The sequence below is a fragment of the Strix aluco genome, chromosome 5 (genome assembly GCF_031877795.1).
Source record: "Strix aluco isolate bStrAlu1 chromosome 5, bStrAlu1.hap1, whole genome shotgun sequence".
NCBI classification, from domain to species: Eukaryota; Metazoa; Chordata; class Aves; order Strigiformes; family Strigidae; genus Strix; species Strix aluco.
This window is the reverse complement of record NC_133935.1, coordinates 10,079,527-10,092,066: the sequence shown is the minus strand read 5'-3', so window position 1 is coordinate 10,092,066 and position 12,540 is coordinate 10,079,527. Positions and strand designations below refer to the sequence as shown.

The following is a 12,540-nucleotide window of genomic DNA, read 5'->3' as shown; positions in this document are numbered from 1 at the left end:
AACAAGATATGCCCAACAATGTAATGCAAGCATGGAAGGAATCTCGTAAGAAAGAAGCAGAGGCACTCTCTTGTTACGTGCTGAAGGTTAGAGTGGTACTGCTCAGAATTCAATGGAATGACAAAAGGAAACAAAAGTATTGCATTACCTTTGAACCATGTCTGAAACAGATGACAAAAATCTGTCCATTCTTTTGGAAAACATCTCTGCTCCCTTCTTAAAGAAGTTAATCTGAAAAATACAAAAAAAGAGACACTGGAAGTTATTCTGGCTTTGGCAGACAACTAACAGATTGTGGGGATTATGTTAACAGTGACCCCATTGTGACTGATGCTGAGGGCTGATGATCAAGTACATGGTTAAAACACCTGTGTTGCCTTTCTTTGTATTTCTCCGTTCTGCAACTTTCCACCCATTCACACACCCTTTTACACACACATAAGCTATTACCTGCTGACAGGTATGCTTCCAATCAACTTGTTAAATGACTGAAATAAGGTAACAGGTTGTCTCCTCCCATACTAGCATGGTGCAGAACTGGGTTTAGTGGTGTTACAAGCCACTGCATGCAAAAGAAATGGGACATAAATTGCCCATCAGAGTTAGTAGCCCAACCTGGACTACCATCTCCAACATGGAAATTTTTAAACTGCTATGGCAAAGTCAGCCAGGAAAGAGACGCAGGGTAGTTGCGCTAGCAGAAGCTTCCAGGGCAATCAGTTATAGCAACTACAGATTTACCATGGATTTTGTTCTACTGAAGGAGCTAAAAAAGCTACTAAGGCCAAAGCACACATTTTGTGACAGAAGATGAATTCACTTAGCTGGTATGGTTCAAAGCAGGCATGCAACAGCAGCAAAGCACTCAGTGTAGACTTTACCCTGGATTACCAGCTGTGGGGCAGAGTCATGGTTAGGACCCTCTGGCAACTGTGTGAAACACTGACATGGCTAGCATGTGTGTGCAATTTATTTATTTTAAAAAAAAAAAAAAATCAGTGAAAAAATAAAATCACTTTGGAAAGAGATGTAAAAGCAGATTCTTGGCTGTTAAGCTATTTATTAGCTATTTCATCCAATTTTACTTGTGATTCCACTCGTTTTCCATAACCTTGAGATGTGGAATTCCTCTTACCTGTAACTCGGATTTCTGCAACCATGTTCTTGACCACAGACTCCCTTTACAGACAAAGGAGAGAAAGCACGCTCTCTTAAAGAATGATTCACCTATTCTGTGTCAGAAGCCTGCTTCAGGAGGGAAGAGCTCTAAATTCCACTGATGATAGACGGACACACCTAACTTAGATGCTGATGTCAGTTTTCAGTCAAATAAAACCTGTATTAGGCACTGCTTCTTCCAAAAATTCCTTATGGCCTGCTTATTCATTGGAAATGTGAAATATGAGACACATGTTTTGAGTAATTAATAAAGAAAACATATACTTGGGCTGAAGGGCGGCTCACAGTATTTAAGCATCAATATGGCTTCTGACTACTTAGTCATTCCAATGACAACCTAAGACATTCCTGTATAAAGCACTGAGATATGGCAGTTTTGCAGGTAAAATACAGGGAAAGAAAGTTCTGTTTGGCTTCCAGTAAAGGAAACCAATGCCTTTCTTTCACTTAGTATAATTACAGCAGAGAAGCAGCATGAACTCCCATGGTGGGGAAAGTGTCTGAATTCTCATTTACTACCTATTTTATATGGGCCACATGATCTGCAAAAGACACAGGACAATGGAGATGATGATGCACACTATAATCTCAAACAGAGCACTGTATCCACTTTTCCTGTTTTCACAGCTGAATTCTTATTTTCCCAATACTTTCTTTCATGTCGAAGCACAACAGACCCTTAAAATGGGCGGTAATGAGAATCAAGTGCTGTGAAAATACTAGTTTGTTGATCCTCCTGACATCCTGGAGAGTCAGATTATCAGTATTACTACCGCATTTTACAGGCTTGAGAAATGCTCTATCAAATTGCTGGCAGAATAAAGATTAGAAAGAGGATTTGCCAGCCTTATGCTCAATCCACTCTACTGTTCCATCTTTCCAGTTCTCCAGTGCATGCTCTGTTCCCTACCGTGTACCCTCCTCATCAGTATGCTGAACATTATGTGCCAGGAAGGGAACTGCTACATAGGAGAGCTTGTGCAGACAGAGTAAACAGTGGAAGTAAATGCTGCTGCACTCATAGCGTAGCCCTGAAAAAATTAACCCCAGGCTGATTTTGCATAAAAGTGTACTGGAATTTTTTTTCATTGGTGTCTTTCCTGAATAACTAGACATTCAACTATCTACCACAATCAAAATCAGTTGTTAGAATCTAGGCAAGGTGAATAAAATTTTTTCACCCACCCCGTTATCATTCGTCAGTTCTCAAAAAAACCCAAACCAGAGCTACAACGTTTTAATTTTCCCAGGGACATGTCTTAGTGATAATAGACGCTTTACTGTCCATACCTGTCCTCGTGTATATCCTAGCATAGGTTCCATCATTGCCACCCTCTTCCTGTACTGCAGAGCATTCAGGGCACAGTAATATTGCAGAGATGAAAGGTGCTGCTTTCTTCTTGCATTTGCCACTTCTTTTGCCACTTCTGCCTTGAGCTGAATAAAAAATGATAAAGAGGTTGACAAAGTGTTACTGTGAATATGGATATATTTATTGATCATTTTCAAGTTATCTTTAATCAACTCTCATTACAGAACTTCTCCACATTAAAATGAAAGATGAGAAACTAAGAAAGCAAATCCAAACCACAAAGCAAGTACTTCCAGCCCTACTCTGGCAAGATACTTCAGCATTTGGGAAGCCCCTGTGACTATAAACTATGTAACTACCACAACTAAAATTCTGGATCTGATCTCAGTGCAAGAAATTTATTTGCAGCTGAGATGACAACACAAGCCTGCAAGCGCAGAATGAGTAATTCATAATATGCTACATCACATTCTGTTCTGTAACACATGTCTTTTAAAGGACCATCCTGTAGAACTGATGCACTCTTAGGATAGGGCCAATCACACACTTTTTGGCATACAGGGATATATTTTGGAATAGTGATCCAGTGGGCAAAGAAGAAGAAATGTAAAACAATTCCACCAACAGAGTTACGTGTACCGTAAGTGGAATGACAATCCATACAGAGACATTTAGCAGGAAGGTAGATGCGAAAAAATGAAATGCTTTATAAACAGCAGACACAAGGCTTCATGACAGTTCACAATGAATTGTACCGAGTGATACAGCATCATCACACCAGCTGTACAACAGTAGGCCTATACAAATCTATTTATAGCCATTTGTATTGCCTCTGTCTGAAGAGCTCCCCTGGATCTGAAGGGCTCTAGTTCAGCACAATACTTGATCACTTGGAGAAAACAGGTGTAACTTTGATGAATTGATGTCTAAAAGCTTTGTGTCTGCTTGGAAACGAAATCACAAGTACTGTTAAAGCTACTGTGAATTTAACTGATGAACTCTCCAAAGTTCGTAAGTGAACAATGATGCAGACAGAAGAGCTGATGAAAACTTTTCCTCTTCCCTTTCACGTTCGTTACCTTTTCATTTTCTTTCCTTTTCGGTAACCTGCTATACTTTGCCATGGACACGTCATGTTCTGTAGACAAGGAATATTTTTTTTTAGAAATGTGATGTGTGTCTGCATAGATTAAAAATGTCTTCTGTGATGTAACAGGTGCACACCATTAGAAATAAACAAACCAGGGAAACATACCATTGCTAGCAAGGCCAAAAAGATCCTTCAAGGTGCTTACTTCTGGAAAAGAGAAATAAAATATTCAAAGTAAAAACAGCTGTAAACACTTTGCTCAGCAGAGACCATTTATGGCACATTTAATGACTAAGTCACTCCAATCCTTTCAAAGCACAGATGTGTAAGTTGTGCTTGTCTTGAAAATGATAAACCAGATCAGCTGCTAGAGAAATGAACAGGCAGACAGCAAATTAAGAGTCAAGTGAGTTTACTTGATTGAGCAAGTTGTCACTATGAAAAAGATTCCTTATCTGCCAGTGGAATTTACCCAAAGAAGCTCCATTTCAGTACGCTTATTATGACAAAAGGCCCACCGCTATCATAAAAGAACACCAGTTGTGAACAACTTCCTGACAATGGTTATGTGATACTGAGAAATCTAAGTCCCAGAGACATACAAACTAAGCCCCTTTCCTGTACATGAATCTTCATCAACTTGGAACATTTTTTGCTAAGTTGCTCTATGAAAAGAAGTATGTATCTAGCACATCTGAGTGCTGGCTATGATGCTTACATGACAAACACTGGCCATGAATTTCTGATGCAGGTAGAAGGAAGAGAAAGTAAACAGGTGACTCAACTTTCAGAAGTGTTGGGCACAAGCTACTCTCAGTGTCCATACCAATATATGCTGCAACTGGCGAATCCCTTCTCAAAAATCTACAGAGAAAGCATATTCACTAGAACGGACATTCTACAAGTGTGAAAGGAATAAGGGGAAATTGTACGATGTCATCATGGTCTCGGATTATCTGTAACAACCTACACATTAACCAGCTTTATGCCACCTTTTTCTCCCTAGAACACTTCCTCGTGACTCTAATGCAGAAAGACAGAAATTATTCCCAGGTGTCACTAACTTGTACCTAGAGGTTTCTACAGTACATACATACATACACATAACAAGATCAAAAGTAAAAACAAGAACACAGTGAATCTGCCTCGTTTAATCCTATGCTGAAACCTCAATATGGTCAAGCCTCTACTAAAAATGCAAATGCTGTTCTACAGATCGTGTCAGAGAAAAATGGAGGTTGTGGTGGATGGATAGAACCAAAAAGATGGTGACATCCAGGGAAGCTGAAGAAACTTTAATTTTCTGTCATGAAGCAGCTGAGGCTTTGGTTGCAAGCTTCACTTGCACTTCCTTTTTACGTCTTTTTTTTACGAACCAGGGGGCAGAATCCATAAAGGTGGGAGCAGAATCACTGGATCAGTGAAGCCACATTAAAGAGTTGGGAACAGAATCAAGATCTTACCATCCAAATACTGCTTTATATTGACAATATGTTATAAACAAGACATCCACTGATGTCTTCACAATTTCAAATGAGATGCTGTAAGAAACTAGTCACTATTCTGCTGTAGTTGTTTTGTCTCCCATCAAAATGATGTCTTTAAAAAGTAAACAGGACTGAACTTAATGAGTTGAGAAGCATTTTTTTTTAAAAAAAATATGAAAACACTGCAGTAAAAACTCGTGTTTCTGTTGCATGAGAAGGTTAGTGTCCTTGACCTTGAATATGAACTTCTTTCTTTTGAAATTACACCAAACGTCTGCATTATTACTCTGCTGTTTAAGTAATGCATTTCCAAGGTTGTGCAATCAGGCTACTTGAAACTACCCTTGGATGGGAAGGACTCAAAGCGGCCTGATTTGTTAAAAGGGAGGGAATATACTATGCTCTGAAGTTAAAAAAACATTCTTGTTTGTGCTTTTCAAACAAACCCAAACTTCTGAAGTGGGATAAATGCTGTTTTCAAGCCAGATTCACTGCTGAATTTTCCTTCTTGAGATCATTATCACATCAATGATTTCAGTAAAATTACACTAGTGTAAAAGCAGAGTGACCCAACAAAGAACAAAGCTGTGTATTTTCAAACATGCACCATATGGTGCATAAAATGTTACATAGTGAACATGCACTATTTGAGTCTGAGTAAAAGCATGCACCTGTCAATGAAGTTCTGTAGCAGAAAAAAACCCTAAACCACAAAAAACTTTTCTGTGAATCATCAAAGAACATATTATTATATGACATTATGTCTCAGTTTATTCTGAAATAAGCAAGAAGGAACACATGAGGAAACTTAAAATAAAATTTACCCGTGAGATCCTTTTCCCGAAATTGTATTATTGGGAGAACCATTGTATCTGCAAGCTGTTTTGCCAGTTCAGAATGAAGAATATTGAGCTGAAACAGAGAACAGAGGAATTCCCTAAGACACAGTGTAAATAAAAAAATAAAAATAACAGCACTCTACAGCTGCTGAAGAAGCACATCAGCCAGCAGACAAAAATAGAATATTATGTACTTCAGTGCTTAAAATGTATTTCTCACGGTATCTGAGACAGATGGGGATTTTCCCCTAAATGCTTGATTCCTGCCTGGTGTTTTCCAAGGATCCACATACTGTATTAGGGCAATTCACTTGATGATTAATGTTAATGCTTAACCCAATAGGATTTAATCTGTAATTAGCCTTTATTAACCAGGTTTTCTTAGTCTCTACACCACAGGGTTACAACCCCACCATCATGACTAGAATCTCTCTACACTGATGAGGGTTACTCGGGACACAATCACAACAGGGGGCAAACACAATGAAAGGTCCCATTCAAGTATTTTACCTTCAGAGCAGTTTCCTGTTCCTGTTTTTGTATTTCTCTAAAATTCAGCACATCGAGATGTATTTTAAAGCACTTGTGTGATGCTGTTTAGGATGAAGGCAAGTCTCCCATGTCAGCAGTGGCATGCTAAGAGTATTAGATGAGTTCAGGTAGGACAACTATCAATCACACTGCTCAGGCACCTGATACTGCAAACTAGGAGTGCACCACACCTGACATGATACCCTGCCCACTTGCTCATGGTATCCTGGAGGCCTCTAGGCAGGGTTATACAGGTGAGGATGAAATCAGTATTTCCCACTAGACAATACAAAACTAAATCAGGACAATTCAATGTCTGTAGAACAGACAACTGAGAAACAGGTACAGAGGGTAGCTAGCACACAGAAAAGGAGACTGAGGAACGGAACAAGTTCTTGCGAGGAAAAACGTGACTGACAGAACTGAACAGAGAGGCTTTAAACTTTCTGCTCCCAAATGGGATGGTTCTCTTGTACCTGGGAAGGAGAAAGTTCCTGTTTTAATTTATTCGTAGTTTACGCAGACAAGTACATGACTTGTGACAATAAATGCTCCTTTCAAGTATCCCCTGAGAGCAGACGTGCAGTGGGAGAAGCCTAAGGGAAAAGTTAACCTTTGGGATTCCTTTCACTACATTGTTATGGGTTCTAAAAATCTTAACTTATTTTTTTGCCCCACAACCCTCCTATCTCCTCTTCTCTCCCAGACAGTTTACCTAATACAGCCTTTTGCCTTCTTAATGGAAATTAGAAGTAGATTAACAAGAGCAACACCACTTTTCTGATGGCACAGCCCTGATGCCAACAGAAAGAGAAAAATGTGACAAATGATAATTAATAAGGATCTAGATACTAAGATTATATTGAAATATTATATGGACAGATCTAACAAGAGCATTTAGAAAGGCGCTGAGTACTCAGCAACAACCTACAGAGAGTAGAAGTGTTCAGTGCACACAGCTGTAGTACCTAACCTGCCTCCAGCAGGCATTTCTGCAGCCTCCTCCAGACATCTCTGGATTCTGTGTGATCTCACAGCAACTAACCTGCAACTTTACTAATTCAGAGTGGCCCTGTATCCATCCCTGGCAGGTTTTAGCTCATTCTGCAGTGTTTAAAGCTTACGAATGTAAATGCCATTTTAAAATGGAATTTAATTAAAAATGGCCCTAGATGAAACGCCCTGTTACAATCTCTTTTCTAATTCCCCTATTTAGGAAGTTCAGCTTTGCTCTGAGGACAGCGCCACAGAAACAGCTCCAACCATTATGAAACAGTGATATTATACTTCTTTTCCTTCAATTAAATGATTCTATGAAACCCAGGTACAATCTAGCCTTCAGTGGAAAGGCTTAGAATCAAAAGAAAAACCACCAATATGCTATATTGTAAAAATAGACTATTGGCAATTCAAATTACCTCATCCACAACTTTTGAAAAGTAATGAAGGGTGGATATCACTTCTTCATCTCCTTTACCTAAGGCAAAATGCTGAAAATAGAAACACACATTTGGTCCGTAAATCAATAAAGGCAAGTATAAAATACAACATGTGTTTCACTACAAAGGTAACAAATACTCCTACAAAATACAATAAAACTAAATGGAAAAACAGTAACTCATTAATACATACTCTCTTACCCTGGTCCTCTTGTTTTAAATGAATGGATTTTGAACAACATAATTAACGCTTATTATACTCATTTTAAAGTCATAGTCATACAATAGGAACAATCTGTTCTGCATCTTCATAAATTTATTAACTCATGTTTTGCACTTTTTTTTTTTTTTAAGATTCTCAGAAGTGACCTAACTCCCTTGAACATGCTGGGGAATTTTACAACAGCCTTCACATGAACTCAAGTAAAGCCAATGCCCTAAGCACTTCTAGAAACCGCACTATTTACACAGACTTCTTCGCAAGTGCTGAGGCTGAAGAGAAATCAAAGGCATATGTTGAACATACCTGCTTTTCATAGGCAAGGAGCTGCTTCGAAAGCTGTTGTGTGGCAAGACACATTTCATTCTACAAGCAAAAGAGACATTTTAATAGAAATAATGAAAGGTCTTTAGCTCTGCTGGTACTACTACTTTGTTACCAGCTTCTTGACTGAATCTGCAACTACTTATACAAATATTCAGTCATATGTAAACAACCAGTCTCAAAATACCTGCATAGAGAAGCAGTAACAACAGGTACACTTCAGACGTACTCAACACACACTTTGTATAACTATCCTGAAGAGAGGTAGGATTTGGGGTTTAGTTTGGGTGTCGTGTCCCCCCCCCCCCCAATAACAAAACCAGAACCACCTCAAACATGACAGCTGTCATATGAGCATGAGAATGTTTCATACTGGTTAATCATCTTTCCCTAAAATCTAGAGCAATAAAGAGAACCAGTAGATGTGCCTTTATATAATGCATTCACGCTCAGGGAATGTACTGATGTAATTATAGCACTTTAAGTTGATATAGGAGTACAAAACAGCACATAATTCTGTATTCTCATGGTTAAACTGGCCAGTGAAAGTACACGCATCCTTAAGACGTGCTTACACAAAGCAAGACTTGTAGGGAGACTGTACAATTTTGCTTGGCAGCTGGAAGAAAACAGACAAGCATTTGGATATGTCAATCTTTACTCAGTGTATTCCTAACATTAGTGTATCAAATCCTCTGTTCCTGATTTGTTAACTGACTTAAAACTGGAATGAAAGAAAAAAGGGAAGGGGGAGAACTGGGATCTGTTTGAACCCCTGTCAGATCCTTCTCCTCCTCAGTAATGCAGAACACCAATCATTTTTCACTTAACTTAAAACAAAATAATCTATTCCTCTCTCCAGATACATTAAACCATAGAGAGTTTGTAAAACTCAGAGCAATCTCTGAACTGCTTTAACAGCAGCCTTTATGCTGGGGCTGGTACAGGAAACCATTAAAACTGGGACAGAGCCTGTGTGCTCTCTTGTTCTCCCTTGTCATCCTGAGCACGCAGACCACGGCACAGTTAACTATCTGGGCCAGAGATTCTGAAACACCCTTGACTTTGGCCTGATGCCACCTCTGACATAGTGCATTACAGCCTGGTGCTTTTGCACCACCCTGGCACACCAGGAAGGAGAGTTAGTATGAACAGCAAAGCCCAAACACTTAGTCAGAGTCTTAAGTATGCCCAAATCAGAAAGAACAAAGAGACGTAGCCACAGCCTAGGTAACAGCAGCTGTATGTGAACACGTGGCAGAAAAAGATGGGTGAACTAATTCTGAACAACTTAAAACACTATGGTGATAATACTCACTGGTGGCTGGAGGTGGGAGAGCAGAGGCCTTCCAAGGCACAAACAAGGGCTCTGAACTGAGTTAATCTGGGTCCAAACTCAAATCATGTACACCCCATGACTACTCCCACCTCACAGTGACGGATTATTCTTGTTTCTGGTCTCGCACCAATTAGTAATGAACACTACAGTTTCGTACAGTAATAATGCCAAGGATTCATGTATGATTTGCAGGTTGGTTATGCAGACTGCATAGTTTTTAATATGAAAAAGCTTTACACAGACACTTGGTATTTAAGTATTTCCCAAGCCAGTTGACGATGCAAAAGGATGTCATGCTTTATAACAAACTAGCAAACCTTGCTAATGGCTCAGGGAAGGATAGGAACGAGCCTTAACTATCTGCTCCCAGGCTGTAAGAACACCCAAGAGACTTTGCCACCTTCAAAGTGAGAGCTAGAAAGCAATGACTTGATGACAGGAAGGATGAGACTCCTTCTATGTGGACTGATGACATTAAAAGGGTTTGTTCGTTTGTTTGTATGCATGTGGGTGGAGTCCAAAGATTAATTTAAGATTACAAAAAGAAGCAGAGGTAGGATCTTTTTCATAAACACAACCTCAAAGATAGAGCTGAGTAAGCTGAGTAAGAACTGCAAGAAGACTTAAGTCCTCACACAGCAACTGTGATGCCATCTGTCAGTTGTACAGTTGGGTCAGGGTGAGAGAAATCTTTTGAAATAAACTGAGTGTTAGAAACATGCCTCTTTTTTCTCTTTTTGTTTCATTTCACTTATTCCTTCAAAGTCTGCAACTGTGTGGTCTGTTCTGAATTTGGAAAATAAAAGCTTCTGGCTTTAACTTGCGAACACTACAAGAAGCTTCAGAATAACGGGCTGACACCAAAGGCGTCCCATCCCTTTGTGTCAGCCATCCTCAAAGTCTAACAGTTTGGTTTTTAAAGACTACAGATCCTCAATTTCCTCACCCAATATGCAAAGAGGAACAAAGAGCATCGTTACTCATCTGTGTGGGACAGTTTGAGAATGGGCAATGCAAAGAGGTGTGTGGAAGAAGCATCTTCCAGTGATCACCACTCTCTGGGAGCAGTCTCTGGTATGTGACAGGGTAATGGGAGAATACATAAACCCTGCGGGTCTCAAAGGGCTGTAAATTAACATCATATCAAGTATATGATCAAGTGACAACAGTCACATACAGATCCCAAGCAGACATTCATGGCACATCATGTACTCCAAGTACAGAACAAATTGATGGAAGGGCCTGACATAAAATTTACTTTGGGATTTTGGGACAACAGCTCCACACATCACTGATATCCCATTGATGCCAGCAGGTCATATTTTTCATATATAGGCTTGGTTCTTTATGTCAGAACACCACAAACAAACTTGTTACTCAACCCCTGCGTACGTGGAAAAGTTAACCCTGGGCCCTTCATCCTCCCTCCCAACCTCTGCCAGACTTTGTTCCCATGAGAGGTACAAAATCATTCATGGTAGCACTAGGGAAAAAAAAACCCAACCCAACAACCAACCACCCCCCCCCCCGCAAACAGCTGTAAACAAACCAAATTAAGCTAGCAGACTGAAACACAGCAACACTGCTTAAAGAACAGGAAGCAGGCAAAGTGCTCTGCTGACCTAGTGGTAATACTTCATTGCTAAACACACTGATCTGGGAAAATTTGGTTTAATCCTCCTCCCATTTCTTCCTAACCAGCCTTCTCTTCCCCCTCCCCCGATACTAATCAGTCTCAAGACTTAAAAGTTATTTGCATTGCTTCAATTGGCAGATCCACTAAATCCAGGCAAATTATTTTAACAGGTTTTAATCTATTTCCAAGACATCTTCCCATGAAATACAGCAACATTCACTTCTTTTATCCTGAAGTGACTGAAATTCAGTATACCACAGCAAAAGAAAAGCTACTACACAATCCTGACTGCCTGATCACATCTCTTCCACATTACCTGACATTTCAAAATTCATCAAGCATTTCTGGAGTGGGAGAACTATTGATGAGATGATGTATCAGGCAGAAACTCAGTAATCCTGAACAGAAATCCTAGTATTCTAAATGAGGGCAAAATTAAGCAGTACTGGGGCTCGAAAATACATTCATTTTCATTAGATGATTTTACTTAGCAAAGAAAACATCAATGTAGCATTAATGTAAAAAAAGTATACTAGAAGGAAAGAAGAAAGGACTGTATGCAAATAGGTATCAAGCAATCAGTTATGATTACACATGTGCTGACTTTTTTCTTTTTAACCTTGGCTGGCATGCTAGGTCATGCTAGCCCTATTAAAAAGTTCACTAACACCAGTTCAAATAGATAAGGTAATGGAAGGTGTGTCTTGAATCTAGCATTAATCTACCAGAAATGAAAAAAACAACAGATTAAAAAACATTGTTTAATTCTCAAGTTATTTCAGTATCTCACCCTGCCTTCAAGTCAGTCAGCAAGAAAATGTCCAACTGTTATTTTCAATCTAGTGCCAGAGCAAAAGCATGTGATTTTTCTGGGTTGATTCCACCTTCTTCATTATCACCTTTACTCACCAAGCTGTTCATATCATCAGAAGAGAGTATGATTTTTCTGTAACCCGTTTGTAATAAAATCCCATGCCGTTAACCATTTACTAGTGATGCAGTCCATCCCTTTTTAGGGTCTCTTTTTGAATTTTTCCAAAATAAACTCTTGAGGGCTAATACACTGAAGTCAGAAGACATTTCTATAGTCATCTAACAGACTCCAGATTTGAGGGCATGTAAAGGATTAAGTTGAGCTATAAAT

At 39.3% G+C, this 12,540-nt stretch overlaps 1 protein-coding gene across 2 annotated transcripts in view; it reads right to left on the bottom strand.

Moving 5' to 3' along the window:
* APPL2 (adaptor protein, phosphotyrosine interacting with PH domain and leucine zipper 2) overlaps positions 1-12,540 on the bottom strand; it is a 39,603-nt gene that overhangs the window by 15,575 nt on the left and 11,488 nt on the right. For both annotated transcript variants that reach the window (XM_074825886.1, XM_074825885.1), the window contains exons 3-9: positions 8,404-8,463; positions 7,857-7,928; positions 5,893-5,980; positions 3,747-3,788; positions 3,571-3,629; positions 2,470-2,616; positions 149-231 (exon numbers count right to left, since the gene is read on the bottom strand). In XM_074825886.1, coding sequence (XP_074681987.1) covers positions 149-231; positions 2,470-2,616; positions 3,571-3,629; positions 3,747-3,788; positions 5,893-5,980; positions 7,857-7,928; positions 8,404-8,463 — 551 coding nt within the window. The remainder of the gene's footprint in view (positions 1-148; positions 232-2,469; positions 2,617-3,570; positions 3,630-3,746; positions 3,789-5,892; positions 5,981-7,856; positions 7,929-8,403; positions 8,464-12,540) is intronic.